This window comes from Megalobrama amblycephala, linkage group LG1 (assembly GCF_018812025.1).
Source record: "Megalobrama amblycephala isolate DHTTF-2021 linkage group LG1, ASM1881202v1, whole genome shotgun sequence".
In the NCBI taxonomy this organism is placed as follows: Eukaryota; Metazoa; Chordata; class Actinopteri; order Cypriniformes; family Xenocyprididae; genus Megalobrama; species Megalobrama amblycephala.
In genome coordinates, this window is record NC_063044.1 from 63,663,249 (window position 1) to 63,682,898 (window position 19,650).

Consider the following 19,650-nt stretch of genomic DNA (forward strand, 5'->3'; position numbering starts at 1 on the left):
TATATATATATATATATATATATATATATATATATATATATATATATATATATAAATATTTCTATCCTCCTGGGACCCAGGAATAGACTTTTGTCCTCTGTAGTGGACATTATATATTAGTGATTTTCTCTGACATTTAAGTCTGGATGTCCTGTAAAGAGCACATTCAGGGCTTTGCAGAGATGCCAATTTTTTTGAGGTTTCACCATGACAACAACAACAACTTCTTGGTCTTTAAATAAGACTGAAAATGAAAATTAGCACTCTTATGTAAATATGATAATATTTTGTAATTATCTTTTAAATCGGATTAATTTTCAAATTGTTTGTTATAAATCAACATCTCAGGAAAATGTTATGGGGTTTCTAATCAAAATATGACTTTCTGTTACGAAACAGGGCATTGATTTCATACATGTCCACTGTAGAGGACAACAGGACTTAAAGCATTTTAGGAGACACAACAAGTGAATAGGGAAAGAAATTATATATCAATATTCCTATTAATTATTAGTTATTATTATGAAAATGTTGCCAATTATTACTCCCATTATTACACTTCTTTTTTAATTGCATGTTGCTCCAGGAACACATTAATATGCAAATTAGATACTGCGTATAGATGCATTATATTGAATGGGAAAACCCATGTATGACTATTTTACCCACATATTGCATAAAGTAAAAATGGTATATCCATTAATTACATTATATCTTTCATAACATAGTTGAGAATCATCTTTATACAAAGTTTGGTTAATTTTATTGGTGGTTAAATTTTGGTTAAAATTTATTGGTGACAAAAAAAAAACAATCTCTTTGTTTTTGCCTATACATGTCATGTCATTTAATGTCATTTTATTTTTTTAAACAACACAGTCCTGGTGTCCACTACAGAGGACATGGCATAACATATGAATAAAATAAAATGTTTCAAAAAAAAATATTTTTCTCCGTTTGGTTCTTATGCTCTAAACAATGTAATGATATGAAAAAATACTAAATTCAAAAAACTTTTTTTTTCTGGGTCTCAGATGCTATAATATTTATTATTTTTTCCCCCCAATATATAGTGGTCAATGCTGATATATACTGGAGGATACATTGTGACAACTAGACTCGGTCTCTCTTACTTGTTAGCCTAATCAGATAACAGTTGGCTTTGGTCTCACCACTTTTTAGGAAGATAGATGTAAAATATACAAAAATGAAAAAGAAAAAAGCAGTTGCAGTCATAAATGGACTAAATCTACATACAGTCAAACCACAAATTATTCATTTTTTATATTTTTGATATATTTTTACTAGTGGGTGCAGGACACTATAGTTCATTTATGTAAGTGAGGAAAGCAAAATAAAGTAAACTGTGACATATTATACCCAAAAATTCTTCATACAGTGGACTACCAGTAACATTGATAATGATTTGGAACCAAAAATTAATCACTTTGACCTGACCATGTTTTGCTTTAGTGTTATCTGAAATAATTAAGATTATTTTTTTCTGACACAGTTTAACTCTGAGATCTTGTCATATTTTATTACCATATTTTAAACTATAGTGAATAAACTGTATTGAATGAAATGTTCAAGGTGTCTGAATAAAATTTGGTTTGACTGTATGCCACAACAAGGTATTTCATTATTGTATATTAGATTTCAGATCACTATCCTCAATCACATTTAAACAAAAGAAGAAAACAATTCTCAGATTATTACAGTTATTAATGGTAATGCAACTGAAGGAGAGCACACAGTTATAGGCTCAGGACATGCAGCACAACACAGTCACTCTTGCATGATTCACACCCATTATATACACAATTGGCTGAGCTCTGTGAAAACATCACCTGTGGCAGGTTAACTTCTGTGGGGGTATAGCTCAGTGGTAGAGCGTTTGACTGCAGATCAAGAGGTCCCCGGTTCAAATCCGGGTGCCCCCTCTTTTTTTTTTTTTTTTTCTTTCTCTAGACCACTTAAAAATGAGGAGAAATCTTTATTAATCGGGTTTCAAGTAACACTTGGTGATGATGACATAGGCCAGTTATCTGAAACATGCCAAGAATATAATCTACCAGTAACACAAAGACAGGGCCTGGTTACCAAACACACACAGGTTCATGACTACAGAGAGCTTTTTCTCTCTCCTTTTTTATAGTTGATGTAAAAAGTTGTAAAACTCCAACCAACTATAGCTTATTTAGGCCAACAAGTTCAATAGTAAGATGACAATGGAAATATGTCAAGGATTGCACATGATCAGGAGGGAGCTACTGCTTCGTGGAAAGAAATAAGACACTCAAACCGTATCAGGAATCACATGAAGCACAAATGAATCACATGAAGCACAAATGAATCTGATGAAAGTCGCATGAAATCAAAATGTCTTACTGTATTTGGAGTGGAATGCATGTAGTTATATACTTAGCCACCAGGTGTCACCCCAAACAAAGGGTGAAATAGACCGGCGAACAATCTTATCAAGCATCTGACAGCATCCTAATCGTTCTTTCAATCAAATTATTTGTAGCATGAGCTATTGAGTGGCCATGACATCACAATATTGCAGTCACAATGATTTTTTTTTTTTTTTTTGAAAACAAGGCAGACTATATCTCAGTAGTAAACTTAAAGGGATAGTTCACCCAAAAATGAAAATTCAGCCATCATTTACTCACCCTCAAGTTGTTCTAAACCTGCATACATTTCTTTGTTCTGCTGAACTCAAAGGAAGATTTGGAAATAAACATGCACAGACAAATCCAAATTAAACCCTGCGGCTCGTGACTACACATTGATGTCCTAAGACACGAAACGATCGGTTTGTGCGAGAAACCGAACAGTATTTATATCATTTTTTACCTCTAAAACACCACTATGTCCAATTGCCCTGCGCATACGGTTAGTGAGGTCAGAAAACGCGTTCTGATGACGGAAGTGTGATATGTCGCGCTTTGCTTCAATGATTCAGAGAGATCGATTTCTTTGTCAGAGCGCGTTCAGACCTCACTAACCGGATGTGCAGGGCTGTTGGACATAGTGGTGTTTCAGAGGTAAAAAAAATATATAAATACTGTTCGGTTTCTCGCACAAACCGAACATTTCGTGTCTTAGGACATCAACGTGTCATCACGAGCTGCAGGGTTTAATTTGGATTTTTTTGTGCATGTTTTTTTTACTCTTATAGACGAAGTTCCCATTGACATGCATTATACGACTGACAGACCGCAACGTTTGGAGTTAAATATCATCATTTGTGTTCTACTGAAGAAACAAAGTCACCGACATCTTGGATGCCCTGGAGGTAAGCAGATAAACATCAAATTTTCATTTTTGGGTGAACTATCTCTTTAAGTCTTTGCCCCAGGTCACTGGTTGAGAACCACTGTACTAAACCACTGAGAATCACACACTACCAGATTTCATGTTGTTCCGAACACAACAAACTAAAGCCGCGCACACACTTAAGGATTGTAAGGCCGATTATGAATGTAAATTGATACTTATGACTGATTGCGCTCAAACGCGTCCAGTCAGAGCCAGTTGCGTTCAGTCTGCGATTACAGTCGGTGTTCAAATTCCATGTGTGAGTATATAAATCGGCTCCAGTCGAAGGAAACAATCGGTATGTGTGTTGAGTTCAGTCTTAGAATGTTTCAGCTAATCGTTAGGTGTGTCCCCGGCTTTACACGGAAAGCTCGTTGCTAGGAGACGCATGACAAAACAACAATAGGTGTTCTAGAATTCCTATCAAACATATTTGACATTCTCCAACTGGATGGATTCATAGCCTGACACTGACAAATCTGTCTGTCAACTTCAACTGCCCAAAATCAGCAGACGGGGGGGTCACAGGGGTTCAGTTCTGGGAACTCTCCCCAGAACAGATGATTCAACAGTAGTATGGAAGAAGGAGCATCACCTACAGCTCAACCTAGCAAAGACAGAGCTTCTCGTCTTCCCTGCCTCTCCAACTGTACAGCACAATTTCACCTTCCAGCCAGGTTCATCAACAATAATCCCATCAAGCTGTGTCAGAAATCTTGGGGCAACCTTCTGACCTTCAAAGACCACATTCCCCTCTCATTTTCTACCTCAGCAGTACTTCCCAATAGATATCGTCTACCTGGCAAGATGTGCCACTCACATTATCGGTAATATATCTTGATGTTGTTTAAGAGTCTTTGACAGGATGTGCTACACATGTGGTAATGTTCACCCCAATAAAGAGTAATTCCACAGGCAATCATGACCTCTACTAACAGCAGATGATCCTAAGCCTGTAGCTTTGATATTCAGAAAATCATACTGCAATATAAATACTCTGAGGTAAAGCATTCTTCTAGCTGCCTTGATAAAATCATTGATAATTGTGTTTTTTTTTCACTCAACACTTTTTAATATTTATTTCCTTACTGTAGCAGGCCATGAAGGCCCAATTAGACCAATGCAACAGGCCACACGTGGAACAACTCTTTCCTAAAGTGGAGTGACACACAGTGCTGAATTAAAATAGTTTTATGTATGAAATCCATATTAATCTTTTTGAATGACAAAACATACACAAAACAAATACTCACACTGTCATACCTTTTAAATACACATGGGTGTGGGCGGATCATTGGACAGACCATTGGATGACTACCCTGTGAAAAAGACACCTGTGAGTGTTGATTGTGTGTGGGGGTATAGCTCAGTGGTAGAGCATTTGACTGCAGATCAAGAGGTCCCCGGTTCAAATCCGGGTGCCCCCTTGTTTTTAATTTTTATTATAATCAGTCCACATGGTTAGATGACAAGAAACCAGTATTAGAAAGCATATAACTAACTAACGTACAAATCTTGGCAATAACATAGGGCAAGAACGGAAACCTTCTGCAATCTTTGTGGCCATAAATCTCACCTACCAGTAACACACTGAGAAAGGGCCTGGTTACCTGACACACACCCTAGCTGACTACTAAGCAATTATTTCATCATTTTGGACTCACTTAATGACTCAACAGGAGGAGAAAGCATGGATAGACCATCATTAAGTTTGCTCACTCAACAAGACAGTGTTGTCATCGAATGTAAGAAATGCCACTGATCCCATCCAGCGGTTCTCAACCTGGGGGCCTCAACAAACTTCCTCAAGATGACTTCAAATTGTTTAAAAATAATACAAAACATGCATTAAAATAAGCTAAAACAACTAAAAAATTGGTTATTTTTATGATGAAAATACGTCTTTCTAGTTATGCTAAGGCAAGCTCTAAAATATTAAATGAATGAATGATTTTGTGGACAAAGGTTGAGATCCACTGCCATAGACATCTTTTGAACACCTTGTGACATGCTAATTTCTATTGTCATTTTACAACAGGTATCCTAAAATTATATTTGTTGCCACACACATCAGCACATCAAGTGTAATATACTCAGGCCTGTAGGTTAAAGTACTGTTTTTACCTCAGTATTAACAACAGTTGTAATTTATTCGTTTGTTGAATATTAAAAGGAAAGGACATAGATTAAAATGATGTACATTGCCTCTTTATTTACACCAGCATCATTTCAGGGTGTAAACAGCAGTATTCATAGTGCTTGATAATGAGCAAATATACAAATGATTTACACCAAAATAAAATTATTTATAAAATAAAGACTTTCTACAAGTGAGAAAGTCTGTTTTTCTCCTATTTAAAGAGTTACCAAATTTGGCATATCACCTATAAAGGGGTGCAAATTACATCTCACCTTTGTGAGGTGTAAAAAAAACAGTTTATTCAGAAACCTAGATTTAAATGGAATAAAGTAAATGTAGCGTTGGGGGAACAGATTTGATACAATATGGTAGAAATCAATAACATACTTTCCAAATAGATGTTCAGGTCTTTGGTCTGTTTAAGAACAATGCATTAGCATACGGTTCTACATAGGGAGGGGACAGATTATCATCTGAATGATTAATGCAAATTGAGCTACAGTCAGCTTCTGTTTGATCTGATAATGATCCATCGCCATTAACTCATTCAGTCAGCACCTTTGTTTTACCTGCTTCACAGTAAAATACATTTTGAATCCATGCCAAATACATTTCTGAAAAGACAAAGGCGTGTTTTAGTAGATTTTTTATTTGTACAAAACATTTTTGTACAAAATTATTTAAGAAAACATACTATGAATATCCAGTCTACTTTCAAAATAAAATACTTGAACACTATGTCCCAATCTGCATGCACACGTCTGTACAACATACACAAATCAATTCCTTTTAAATACTTCAAGTAATGCTTGTTCAATAGCTTAGTGGCTCATCACAGATCAGTACGGGCATGTGAACCGTCACCACCCCCCTCAGATGGCTGCCTGTAGACAATTGCTCCACATGGGAAGCGGAGCCGTCAGCACAGCCAGAGGTAAATACAGTGGCACCAAATCATCATGATCATGTCAGAGATCATTTCAGAAGTCTGTAATGTAAACATGTGGACCTCTAGAACGGAGTCACATAACGTACAAACACAAATGTGTATACACACATACACATTCTCTTACACACACATACAGAGTCTCTAGGCTCATTCTGGTTTCCAGAGTATGTTGAAGAAGTGTGTTCCTCCAGGCTTCAGCATTATTTCAGTATTACTCCGAGCTCACCGAGAGGCACTGAGAGCTGGATAAATGTCGAAGAAGGCCTAATCTCTATTTCAACAGTTCCAGAGGTCCAAGAAGCATCGCTGCTGGACTAATTCGCCACAACACGGGAGCGCATCCAGTCTAGACTGGCTGGTAAACTGTAGGGGGAAGAGAAAGAGATTGTTACACATTAAATCATTCAGGACACAAGCTTGGAAACATCTTAATGCCTATTGTATAATATTTGAAAATTTCTAAGGTCTCTAATTTATCAACATGTTCACAACGCTTCAAAAAACTGTTGTACGCAATCTCCTAGTTTTTATAAACTATTTGGTTTTTAAAAGTAAAAGGCCTTTAAGTATAATTCTAAAACTGTCCATGTCTTTTTGCTGCGAAATCAAAATTCGAAATCAGTAAGCATGAAAATCAATGTCATATATTATGTAATAGTTCAAGATGAACACTTACTGGACTGAAGCGACTTAGACTTACTTGATTAACCATTCATAATTTTTTAGAAAAAACTATATTAAAAAGTAAGTATCAAATATGATACATCTGGACTTTGAGGAACGTTTACTTGAACATCTCTCAATCATTGACTGATAAAACAACAGAGCTTTGATCAATTAACTAAGCATTTTTTTTTTTTAAAAAAGGATCTAAATCCTATAATATTGGAAGAAAAAGAGTTACAACTGATATTTATTTGCAGTTTATGCAAGTAGTCATTAATTTACACTACAGGCTATCAGAATTCTTACTTTTTTTGCCATAAATATCAGCAACTGCAACAAATTACATATTTTTGCCTGTGAATAAAACTGAGCTACATATTCTCACTATATCATATGCCAGATGTATGAAATATGATTGTAGACAAAAATACACATACAAGCTTTTAGATTTTTTCATAAAGGTTCAATAAGTTGTTCCATTAAAAATCTTTTCGGCCTACTATTTAATATGTCCGTCTTTACAGGGTTAAACAAGCAAAACACACTGGTAAACACAAGCACTCCTATAAAGCATACATACCCTTCTCCAGTGAGTGCGCAGCAGGCCTGAACATGCCAGGAACGAGCGGTGAGCGAGCTGAGGGTCAGACTCTGAGATATCTCTGCAGCAGACATACTGTTCTTCATGTCCTGCTTATTCGCCAAAACCAGCACAGATGCGTTCTGCAGATCCTGTGTGGAGGTTTGAGGAGGAGAAGGAATTAAATTAAACTATTAACAAGAAAGAATAATGTTCAAAACAGTTAAGACTAGGGCTAATCTCACTTGGGCTGATCTAACCCAACCCTAAAAACCTGATTCAATCATTTGTTTGCAAATCCAAATTGTAAACAGAAATCGCTAATGATATTTCAGTCACGTTAAAATGTTTATATTCTTCCTTTTATCCGTTAAGTGAAAAGCATACCTTATTTGCATGATTTTAACAATTATTGTTTGTACTGTATTTTACTTACTGCGTGAAATATTTTTAATTAAATAGGCTACAGTAGCTGTTTGGTCAAAATTATGATTTCTCTGATTGGAAACAAGGCTATTTTAAATATAGATATGTGACCCTGGAAAACAAAACCAGTCATAAGTCACACGGGTATATTTGTAGCAATAGCATAATTACCGATTTTTCTTTTATGCCAAAAATCATTAGGATATTAAGTAAAGATCAAGTTCCATGAAGATATTTTGTAAATTTTCCTACTGTAAATATATCTAAAATGTATATTTCTGAGTGGATATGCATTGCTAAGGACTTCATTTGGATAACTTTAAAGGTGATTTTCTCAATATTTTGATTTTTTTGCACCCTCAGATTCCAGATATTCAAATAGTTGTATCTCTGCAACTTTTTTTTTTTTTAAATTGACCCTTGTGACTGGTTTTGTGTTCCAGGGTCACATATTACTTTGAACCAGTGTTATTACTAATAACTTAAACTACTAAACTACTTAACATTTTTACTAATTTAAATTCAGAAGAAATAAAATAAAATATAAATATTAGATAAAAAACTAAATGAAAATTAGACATTTTTCCTTGGCAACTAAAAGAAGTTGAAGTACTAAAGTTACTAAAAGGACAAAAAAAAAAAAAAACTAACTAAAAATAAATGTAAAAATAAATAAAAAATTAAATAAACCTAAATAGTAATATTTAAAAAAAAAAAAGAAAACTAATAAAAATGACAAAAGCACATAAAAATGATTTATACAACACAAAAAAAAAAAAATACTGTTTTGAACATATTTAAAAGGCTAAATAAATTAATAAAATATTATAATAAATAAATATAAACAGATTTTAAACACAGACCTTGATACTACATGTGCAAAGTGCATGAAAAACCATGAAATATTCATAACAACTGTGTCATGAAGCAGCTGAATGCAAACTAACCTCATGTGCAAGCATGCGATGAAGCTCATCTTTAGTTATAGTCAGGCGTTCTCGATCAGTGCTATCAACAACCAGGATGACAATCTGTTACATTTAGAGAGGCAGATTATACATTCTGTAAAGTCTATACAATTGACAATAATATATTGTCTCTGTCTCTCAGCAATAGGGAAAGACACAAAACAAGCAGAGTTCCACATAACTCCCGTCACACCAGCAAAGCATGCAGGTTAATGATACGCACCTCTGTGTTACAGTAATACGAGTTCCAGGTAGCTCTGAGACTCTCCTGGCCGCCAATGTCCCAAACGAGGAAGCGCGTTTTCTTTACGGCGATCTCCTCGACGTTGCTGCCAATTGTGGGAGAAGTCTGCACGGCTTCTTTAGTTAAACTGGAGAGAACAAGGCACAGAAAGTTCAAAAGCTGAGTGTAAACATGCGACATGTTGATGTGTCATGGTGCAGTGATAGTACAAAACCAAGTGTTTTTCCTGCTTACACTTTCAAAAAGAAAAACACTTACAACTGGTAGAGGATGGTGGTCTTCCCAGCATTGTCCAAACCGACAATAATTACTTTGTGTTCTGAAAAGAGAAAAGGGGGGTTTGTTTTATCATTTCTGTGTGATAATGTCATCTGATAACATCAACCTTAAAATCCAAGGAATGCACTTCTGAGAACTCAGTGTTCAGTTTGGGTTAAACAAAGTGTGGAAAAGTTGTGTAAATAGGTGTAGAATAACTATAGGTAAGCAGAACTCCTGATCTTTGAACCTCACTGGCATCTTATCTGACATGAGAGTACAGAACATCCTAACACAGACTTTCATAAACGTGTGTTTCTCAATGACATGTTATTAGTGTCACTTTTAAAGGCCTTTTCACATTGTTTCACATTTCAACTCATATTTTATTCTGGTTTAGTGACTGGCTTCGAGAAATCACACTGTACATTATTATTATTATTATCATTTTTACAGATTAAACAGCGCATGAAAGTTTCAGAAAATAAACAAAGCTAATGAATGTTCACTAAACACACACACACTTCGTGAATGGTTGTTTGTTGCTAAACCATTAAAAGACGTTAAGAGTACGAAGTGTCACCAGGTAAATTTTCTTTTAATTAATTATACTGAAAACAAGTAAGGTTATCATAACTACAACAACAACAATGCCATTTTAAAATACTTACCTTGCAAAAATAATAATTAAAACACTCAGCTTGCAAAATAATAACAATCTTAAAACCACATCCTCTCTTTTAAAACCCGCTTACCTCTATCTCCGAAAACAGTCATCAGTTTGGCGAACAGCAGCCCCATTTCCGAAGACAGTGAATTTAAAAGGCCGGGTTTGTTGACCGATCACACCGGGTTTTTTTAATTCACCGAGCGCTTAAAGTAAATCTGATCTTCTGGTTCCCTCTTTATAGCTGGGCAGTTTACAGTTCTAATAACGTTACGTTAAAACAACAGACCCGCGAGCGACTGTATTCTCTTAAACTACGGTCGAAATGTTGAGCGATTCTTTCCCTGAGTGTCTGTTATTTAATCGACCGGTGTCTGTCTGGTTACTCCTCTGCTCTAATACATAATATCGGGCCAGAATACGGAATTTCGTCGTGTTTTTCGTGGGCGTTTGCATATTTAAACGACGAGTAATGACGCAGAGGTCGCGTCACGCGTTTCAGGGGTAGTCGAAACGGCAATCCTCATTGGACGCCCACGGGGATGACGCAAATTTCCGTACAATTCTTTTTATCCGTATATAGAAGTGGGCGGGGCGTGTGGAGTTTATTTTCGAGTTAGAGGGGAATTTTTAGAGGAAGTTTAATGGAACTTTAATCAGAAAGTAAAAGAGATCTGACGGAATTCCCTGGACTCTCGGTTAAATAACCACAATAAAAAAAATTTTCCTCGTTGTCATGTTAAATTATTTCTGATATAAAATCAGCAGAGGTGTAAAGGGTATCTGAAAACCATACTTGAGTAAAAGTACTGATACCTTACATCGAAAATGACTCCACTACACGTTACAAGTAACCAATTACAATACGACTTAAGTCTTAAAGGCAGGGTAGGTAAGAAATTTTGTTCCAAATTTGTTTAAACTTTCTATATATATACATGCATAATTAAAATGTAAGAACTCTGATAAAAAGAGTATAAAAATCGAGTGACTCTAGACCGTTTAATCTGTATTAAACACAGCTCATTATTTCCATCCGGGACGAAACATAGGATTGGCTTAGGCGGCTGTCACTCTCTCGCAACCATGGCAACCACCCTTTTGCCACACATGACCTGCCCACTTGCGCGCACACGTTTGATTTGGGGAATCCAAGAGGCATGGATCCTAGGAATACCAAAACAATGGCAGAGAAACAGCAAGCTAAATTCACAGTACCGGCCTATGCAGTTAGTGAAGGCAAACCAGGCAAAAAAAGGAAGACAGTAACAGTACAAGAAAAGGCAATGAACAAAAAGTCTTTGGATAAACAAAGAAATAAAACGCGAGTTAATATCGGCGTGGCTTTCCAGCGATGGCGAGAACTGAGGGAACTCAAGGGGCTGAAAAGTGACTCCTTGATGGCTTTATTTCTGCTGGACAGGTAAATCTTTCTTTTTGTATTTTGATCATACATATTTTTTTGTTTATTTTTTCATGAAGCATGTGTCATTAGCACACGTAGCTGCGTAATATAGCTAACATAACATTACTTAGCGAGCCGTAGTAGAGACGATAAATAATGATAGCTATAGTGTTGAATTGTGCATAATTTTACCCTCTGTCTAAGTCTTTTACCATGTTCACCTGTAAGTTTACCTGCACGTTTTTTTCGCCTTTGTTTTGTTTTTATATTCTCTACCTATGTTTACTGATGTCTTTATCTTGTATCTGTGTGTGTCGTACACACTTTGTTGTATGTGTGTGTTATTATTTTGTGTCTGCAATGCAGTTGTGAGTTGATATTTGAGTGTATGTTACTCTGTTGATCTGTAGAACAACGTATATGTTATGAATCTTACACGAAATTCATCTTCATCACAGTGTAAATGATGGTAATGGAAAAACGTGTATCATGCAACCTGTTTTTAGCTTTGCCTTATAGATAACTAGCTCGTTAGCGATTCAAAAAATATATATTTTAAACTTTACCAATATCAATATGCTAGCTTGATAGTGAGTACTAAAATACATCTTGTTTATCTTCATAATTATAAAGTTATTTTTATTACATGTGATTCTGACATGATGTCACTACATGCACTGTGCTCCTTCCTCTCCGCTCGTCTCAGGTAAATAATGCGTCTTCCAGCTCAGTGGTCGGAGTCACACGTTCATGCGTTTTGGGGGCGTGGCTTTGGAAGGAGCCCAGAAGGGAGGGGGTGGAGTGAATGGAAATAATGAGCTGTCTTTAAAACAGTCGTGAGAGGTCTACAGACACTCGATTTTTATACTTTCTTTTTCAGAGTACTTACATTTTAATTATGTATTGATATATAAATAAAGTTTAAACAAATTTTGAAAAAAAGTTTTTTATACATTTTTTTGCCTACCCTGCCTTTAAAGTATCTGATTTTAAGTATTTTACTCATGCTGAATGAAGGCTCAGAGATGCACTGGTCCTGAGAGACATGCCAGTGAAAATAACAAAACAATTGATTTGTAAGATGAGAAATCAAGTTTTTTTTTTTTTTTCTAAAATCAAAATAAAACTGAACACCTCCATGTGGCAATAAATCAAGGTCGACACGACAACCTTTTAAACATCTACAAACTCTCAAATCTCAGTTAAGCTCAAGTGCACAAAAAGGCCATAAGTAAACTAATATCCTTCAAAACGGTCTGGTCGATAACCTGCTAATGCACTCACATTCACGTAAAGTATCCTTGTTGACAAGTTTTGGGTGAGTAAAGGGAAAATGCTCAAGCTATAGTATCTTCAATGCCCTTAGATGGTGATATCGCTTCTTTATAGCAGAAACAAACTGCTACAGAAAAAGTTAGCTGCCATTAAAAATGTAATGTGTAATTGTGTTACTCATAACAAATGTAGTGGAGTAAAAAGTACATTTACTTGTTCAAAAATGTACTCAAGTAGAGAGTAAAAGTGCTAATATCTTTGATACTCAGTACATCTACAAAGTAGCCAAAAATATTCTTAAGTACATTTACTCAAGTACTTTACACCTCTGAAAATCAGATCTCTTACATAACTAACTCAAAACAATGACATTTTGTGTCTGACCTCAGTGACCTCCTAGATTCTATATCAACCCTTATACAATCAGAAATTAATCAAAACAATATTATTGACTGACGTTGCCTATATTTGATTAAATATTATAGCTTAAAAAAATCATATGAATTTCCACCACAACATATCAAATGATGGAACCACATCCTTTCCATACTTGTATTGTCATGCTACTCTTTCTGTTCCTCTTGATGTGATCTGATGAGTTTCCTGTTGTCAATGTCCTTCTAAGAATGTCGTGAGCTGAATCAGGTTTCTCGCACACCCACACTCGTGTTTTCTCAGCATGAGTCTGTGTTTTGAACACTTTGGGTACTTCTTAAATGTCATGATATGTGGAATAATGAGACACAATTTGAGAACATCTGCTACAGGAAGAACAGAAGCATGCAATGTGCAGAGCGTAGACACATCGCTTCACATATGAGTAAGTGTGGTTAAGTGTCATCCGCACATCTGGCCTAGAGTGATGTAAATTCGTTTTGTGTGGTGTTTTTTCATGTACCCACCTGTGAACAGAAACGGTTGTTGGTTTAGGTCAAGACACTTGTGTTACAAAAGGCAAGAAGAATGAAGGAAATATTCTTTTGCCTAATTACAATTTCCAGGCAATGCAATCATATTTTGCATTCCATTAAAGAAATGTAATCATTTCAAGATGTGTGCAAAGTAAACATTTTAACTTGCATGGGCTAAGTTGTCATGATCTTTATTGAGATGAGTTGATCAGACACATTGCACGATCAGTACACACTCATGTGAATTCAGGAGTTTGACTGTAAACCAGGATTGCCCCCATAAATGAGAGGTGATAACCATCTTTTTACTTCTTCCTCGCACCCCATTGTCTCAAATCCTGCATTGTTTCCTCACTCCTTTTTTTGTGTTCTTCCCATCCCCTCACCACCAGATATTCTTTCTCACCCTCTCCCACCCCCATCACACCCTTTTGCTCTTACCCCTCTATTTATCACTTCTTCTCATGTTTCCCACATCTATTCCAGTGGTTCTCAACCTTTTTGACTCAAAGCCTCCTCATTGCCGGACAACATTTTTGAAAGCCTCCTCTCCATATATGCAAATATTTTTCCAGTATTTCTGCTGTATTATGGCATTAAATAAATCAACATGGTTAATGGCTTAGATACTTATTTTCATATATTAAAGGTAATTAATTTATCATAATATGTGTATTATATTAAATTAATATGTAATATTTGATTTTTAATACTAAATTAATTAACCATTGGTGATTCCAGAAGAATATAATATTCTTTGTTCTTCAATAAAAAACATTTATTGTGTAAAAATAAAAAGAAGTATGATTTTATTTTACATCTCGATTTTGTGTGTATTTTTTATATATATAATTTCAATTTGGATTATATTTTGATCATTTTAACATTAAAGTCCCCCTGAAGTTTTTAATGTTCTTTATATGTCTATGTGGTGTTTTTAATATGTTTTAAGACAAACCATGTGCAAATTCATAAGTCAACACCATTGCTGAGTTTCTATTTAAAAAAACTGAAGTGGAAAAATCGCTGGTGTCTGTGACGTCACAAACTACCTTGTAACCAATCATTAGCATATCAATAACCATGAGCGCTCTGAAGCAGGAGAGTCTCAACAAGCCAGGTTATCCCTGTATATTTTTTTGTTGATATAAAAATCAGGTAGATTTAGCAATACAGTGGGTGTATGATGCATATTAAGATGTTATGATGAACTATATGCCTTTCTCCACTGGAGTTCTGAGTTGTTAAAGCGTTTGTAAGGATACTGATTGTTAGAAGGCAGCTGTCTGACTCTGACATGATGAACGGGAACATGGTTTGTAACATTAGCAACACATTATTAGCAGCTGTTTGATAACATGGTCAAGAAAAAGGCTAATCATATTAATTACCATCATGTGTCCAAGCGGATCTCTGAGCTCGTGCGAGTTATTGGAGGCGGAGCCAATTAGCATATTCATAGATCCGTGTATAATGAAGCAAGGGTGTAGAGTTACATTCAAGCTATTTTAAGGCATGAAGACATTTTTTTCACAGGAAGTTTTTTTTTAAATATGTCATTTGGTGATCAAAGATGAGTTTTAAGGGATAAATTATTGACTACAAGGGGATTTTAATAATAATTAACTGAAACACTTTTAAGTCCCCCTGCGGCCCCCTTGGAAGTTGAGAACCACTGATCTATACTCTGTATTAATTTTGTAGGCTTCTAAATGACGTGAAAATAGCAACGGCACAGGAAACAGTTGATCCAGATTAAAATTTTTAATTAAAATATGAATTTATCCACAGATTAAAAACAAAAAGTAAAATGGAGCTACAATCAGGCACCAAAGAATACGTCTGTTTTCCTTATATTTTGAAACAATTGCGATAATGCAACAATAACATTATTTAGTAAGCTATCTACTTGTATATTTAGCGAATTTCATCATGATGATCTTTTAAAACATAGGTGAGGGTAAAAAGAGGCTCATAAACATTCACCAATGCTCCGGTTACATAAAATAGTAAAGACTCCAGATTTTCTCCCATTTCATACACACACACACACACACACACACACATACAGTCATGGCTTAGAAACTGGCCACAGAGATAACAACACAAAAAGCAGTAGCATTAGTATGAGTTTGGCAGTAGGATGTGTGTATCTGCGTATGTCAGTGTTGATTTTGTAAGATTAAATGTGTTTCTATGCAGCTTCTCAGACTGTGAAGTGAATCCTTAAACTGTCATGCAATAAACACTTTGTTTAATCTTAAAATGACTAGCAGTGCAAAGATGTCGCTATGGAAAAAAGGTAAAATGGTAGTGTAGACTACTATTACACACTACAACAATAACAAGGACAACAACTGTATATGTTGCACTGAGTTAAGACAACCCACCATGTTTACGGTGGGAGTGGCCTGATGAAAGATTCCGGCACTTGTGATTGGTTGACCTGTGTGACTGACGTGCGAATAAGGCAGAACATGTTTCCAATGGCAGTGGTACACTAATGGCACAAATGCTAAAAGCCCTTGAGCAGGCACAGAAGACGAGACAGAGCCGGTTACAATCAACACAAAGCTATTTGTGTTAGTGGTCTCAAACATTTAGGGCTTTTAGTTTGAAAAATTGTCTCTTAGACCCTCTTAATTGTCTTATTTATATTTGCATATTAGTCTTTTATAAATGCTAGCTGATCTGGATTAACATGTAGGTGCACTTGTTAGCCCTATTAAACTATAACATGTGAGCACCACAGCACCCCTTCTGGATAGGAGGAGTACGCAGCAGCGGTGGAGCTCTGTAAAGGTTTTAGCAGGCTAAAGACTGGGTAGACCTTTTGAGACTCAATAAATAAAATAAATAGAATAAAACATGACACAAAACACGCTCTGCAGTAGTGTAGTCTGGGAAATCAAACTGGAGGGTCACTCCCAAGACTTTCGTGTATCAGAAAGACCCTGTTTAAGACTACAGAGGATACACACACGCCCATGCGCACCCGACCGACCACCGAACCATACGAACGAACGCACACATACTTTTGCAAGATTTTGGCTATACATTCTGAATCGTGTTTAATGCTCAGCAAGGACAGTTACCAACCTCATAATGATTAGGTGTCATGCAGTACTATACAAAAGTAAAACAGAATGAAGAAAGGTTCTCCTCAAAAACAGGTTGAAACTAAATATGTTATGACCAAGAGCTTTGTTAGCGTAATGCGAATGTCGTGAGTGTTAGCTGTACAGCATTTGTCAATGATTGTGTGTTTCTCTGGGTTGTAAACAGATCCAACTATAGAGATTCTACTTAGTGTCGTTCTAAACAACTCCTCTCAGGTAAACCTGCTTTAGCGAATGTACACATCTCTGCTCCACTCCTCTTGGCTATGGTTACGGGCCGTTGTCGCCCCGCCGCCTTCTGCATCCTGACAGTAGCGCTCCCTCAGCTTGCCTCGTCCACGCTGGTGCTGATTGGCTGGTGGTGGGACCACGTTGAGGTTCTCCTGGTCAGGCTCCGCCCCTTCATCCTCCCAGGAGGCCTGGCGAGGAGCGTGGTGGGCAGGGTTTAGACGGTACGAGCGACACGGGTCCGGCTCCTCGTATGGGTCGGTCTCCATGTCGTCGGTGTAAGCGGAATCGCGGCTGCCCTGGGTCTCGGAATCGAACGTGTCCTGCCGCGACAGACCTCGTCCGCCTGTTTGCAACTGGCTGCGTGAAGAGCGCAGCGGCTGCTTCCCGCCCAGGTCGCTCTGGTAGTCTTGGAGACTGCCACGTTCAGGCCCTTCCCTCTTCTGTTCTCCATGCACCAAGAATGGCCCCTACAGCAAGCCACACCCCAAAAACACACCACAACAGGCCAAGGCACATGCAGACACACAAAAAACAGAGCAAGCGGCATGTTAATACAAAGGTTAGAGGTCATCTTTTTACCTTACAAGTTAAAGGTGCAGTGTGTAAATTTTAGCAGCATCTAGTGCTGAGGTTGCGAATTGCAACTAACGGTGCATACCCCTCGCACACCTCCCTTGTGGAGAAGCTACAACACAACACAAATATGTCATCACAGACAGCAGAGAGTAATTTCTTCAGAGAGGTTCCTTCTTACTTCTAACAAACGAACGGTCTCTGCTTCTAATAAACCAGATGACTACAACAACAACTACTACTACTACTACTTTGTGCATATTCAACGTAGTGACGATGCAAGTTGCCTCTAAAACCATGTACAATTTAGAAGAAGAATAACATAGTGACTAAACGCGCTCTGTGGAGTGTTTGTCCGTTTAGGGCTGCTGTAGAAACATGCTGCCACGCAATGGCGACTTGACATAGAGTGGGGCCCGCAGTGTATGAGATAGAAATGGCTCATTCTAAGGTAATAAAAACATAATGTTTTCATTATGTAAAGACTTTTTGCCCCACTGAAAACAAAGTTATGTGTATTATATTGCATTTCTGTCAATAGATCCTTCCAAATTTTACACATTGCACCTTTACATTACATCCGGAAAGTATTCACAGTACTTCACTTTTTCCACATTTTATGTTATGTTACAGCCTTATTCCAAAAGGGATTAAATTCATTATTTTCCTCAAAATTCTACAAACAATACCCAATAATGACAACGTGAAAGAGGTTTGTTTGAAATCTTTGCAAATTTATTAAAAACAAAAAATGAACAAAAATCACATGTAAATAAGTATTCACAGCCTTTGCCATGATACTCAAAATTGAGCTGAGGTGCATTCTGTTTCCACTGATCATCCTTGAGATGTTTCTACAACTTGCTTGGAGTCCACCAGTGGTAAATTCAGTTGATTGGACATTATTTGGAAAGGCACACACCTGTCTACACACAGTGACCTTCATCATCCGTAAATGGAAGAAGTTTGGAACCACCAGGACTCTTCCTAGAGCGGGCCACCCGGCCAAATTGAATGATCGGGGGAGAAGGGCCTTAGTCAGGGAGGTGACCAAGAACCCGATGGTCACTCTGACAGAGCTCCAGCGTTTCTCTGTGGAGAGAGGAGAACCTTCCAGAAGAACAACCATCTCTGCAGCACTCCACCAATCAGGCCTGTATGGTAGAGTGGCCAGATGGAAGCTACTCCTCAGTAAAAGGCACATGACAGTCCGCCTGAAGGACTCTCAGACCATGAGAAACAAAATTCTCTGGTCTGATGATGAAACAAAGATTATCTTTGGCCTGAATAGTCTGGAGGAAACCAGGCACCGCTCATCACCTGGCCAATACCCTCCCTACAGTGAAGCATGATGGTGGCAGCATCATGCTGTGGGGGTGTTTTTCAGCGGCAGGAACTGGGAGACTAGTCAGGATCGAGGGAAAGATGAATGCAGCAATGTACAGACACATACTTGATGAAAACCTGCTCCAGACAGCTCTGGACCTCAGACTGGGGCGAAGGTTCATCTTCCAACAGGACAACGACCCTAATCACACAGCCAAGATAACAAAGGAGTGGCTACGGGACAACTCTGTGAATGTCCTTGAGAGGCCCAGCCAGAGCCCAGACTTGAACCCGGTTGAACATCTCTGTAGAGATCTGAAAATGGCTGTGCACCGACGCTCCCCATACAACCTGATGGAGCTTGAGAGGTCCTGCAAAGAAGAATGGGAGAAACTGCCCAAAAATAGGTGTGCCAAACTTGTAGCATCATGCTCAAAAAGACGTGAGGCTGGAATTGGTGCCAAAGGTGCTTCAACAAAGTATTGAGCAAAGGCTGTGAATAATTATGTACATGTGATTTTTGTTTTTTGTTTTTTATTTTTAATAAATTTGCAAAGATTTCAAACAAACTTCTTTCACGTTGTC

The 19,650-nt window shown here is 37.1% G+C and overlaps 2 protein-coding genes and 2 non-coding genes across 8 annotated transcripts in view; 2 read left to right on the plus strand and 2 right to left on the minus strand.

Moving 5' to 3' along the window:
• Positions 1-1,871: 1,871 nt before the first annotated feature.
• trnac-gca lies at positions 1,872-1,943 on the plus strand. The gene has a single exon. It is a non-coding gene; the product is annotated as a tRNA-Cys (tRNA).
• Positions 1,944-4,682: 2,739 nt separating this feature from the next.
• Positions 4,683-4,754, plus strand: trnac-gca. Its single transcript has one exon. It is a non-coding gene; the product is annotated as a tRNA-Cys (tRNA).
• Positions 4,755-6,098: 1,344 nt separating this feature from the next.
• arl5c (ADP-ribosylation factor-like 5C) lies at positions 6,099-10,723 on the minus strand. Its single transcript, XM_048208877.1, has 6 exons — positions 10,314-10,723; positions 9,559-9,619; positions 9,280-9,427; positions 9,036-9,119; positions 7,663-7,814; positions 6,099-6,779 (listed from the first exon to the last, which is right to left on the minus strand). The coding sequence occupies exons 1-6, from the start codon at positions 10,357-10,359 to the stop codon at positions 6,731-6,733; spliced, it is 540 nt and encodes a 179-aa protein (XP_048064834.1). The 5' UTR covers positions 10,360-10,723; the 3' UTR covers positions 6,099-6,730.
• Positions 10,724-15,565: 4,842 nt separating this feature from the next.
• cacnb1 (calcium channel, voltage-dependent, beta 1 subunit) overlaps positions 15,566-19,650 on the minus strand; it is a 38,864-nt gene continuing 34,779 nt past the window's right edge. For all 5 annotated transcript variants that reach the window (XM_048208890.1, XM_048208912.1, XM_048208901.1 and 2 more), the window contains one exon: positions 15,566-17,633. In XM_048208890.1, the coding sequence (XP_048064847.1) occupies positions 17,163-17,633 (471 nt within the window). In that variant the 3' untranslated portion in view covers positions 15,566-17,162. The remainder of the gene's footprint in view (positions 17,634-19,650) is intronic.

Coding starts and splice junctions, on each gene's coding strand:
- arl5c (XM_048208877.1), bottom strand. CDS start 10,359: ATGGGGCTGCTGTTCGCCAAACTGATGACTGTTTTCGGAGATAGAG. Junction 9,428..9,558: donor ACCACCATCCTCTACCAGTT/GTAAGTGTTTTT, acceptor TGTTCTCTCCAG/TTTAACTAAAGAAGCCGTGC. Junction 7,815..9,035: donor ATCGCATGCTTGCACATGAG/GTTAGTTTGCAT, acceptor ACCTCCACACAG/GATCTGCAGAACGCATCTGT.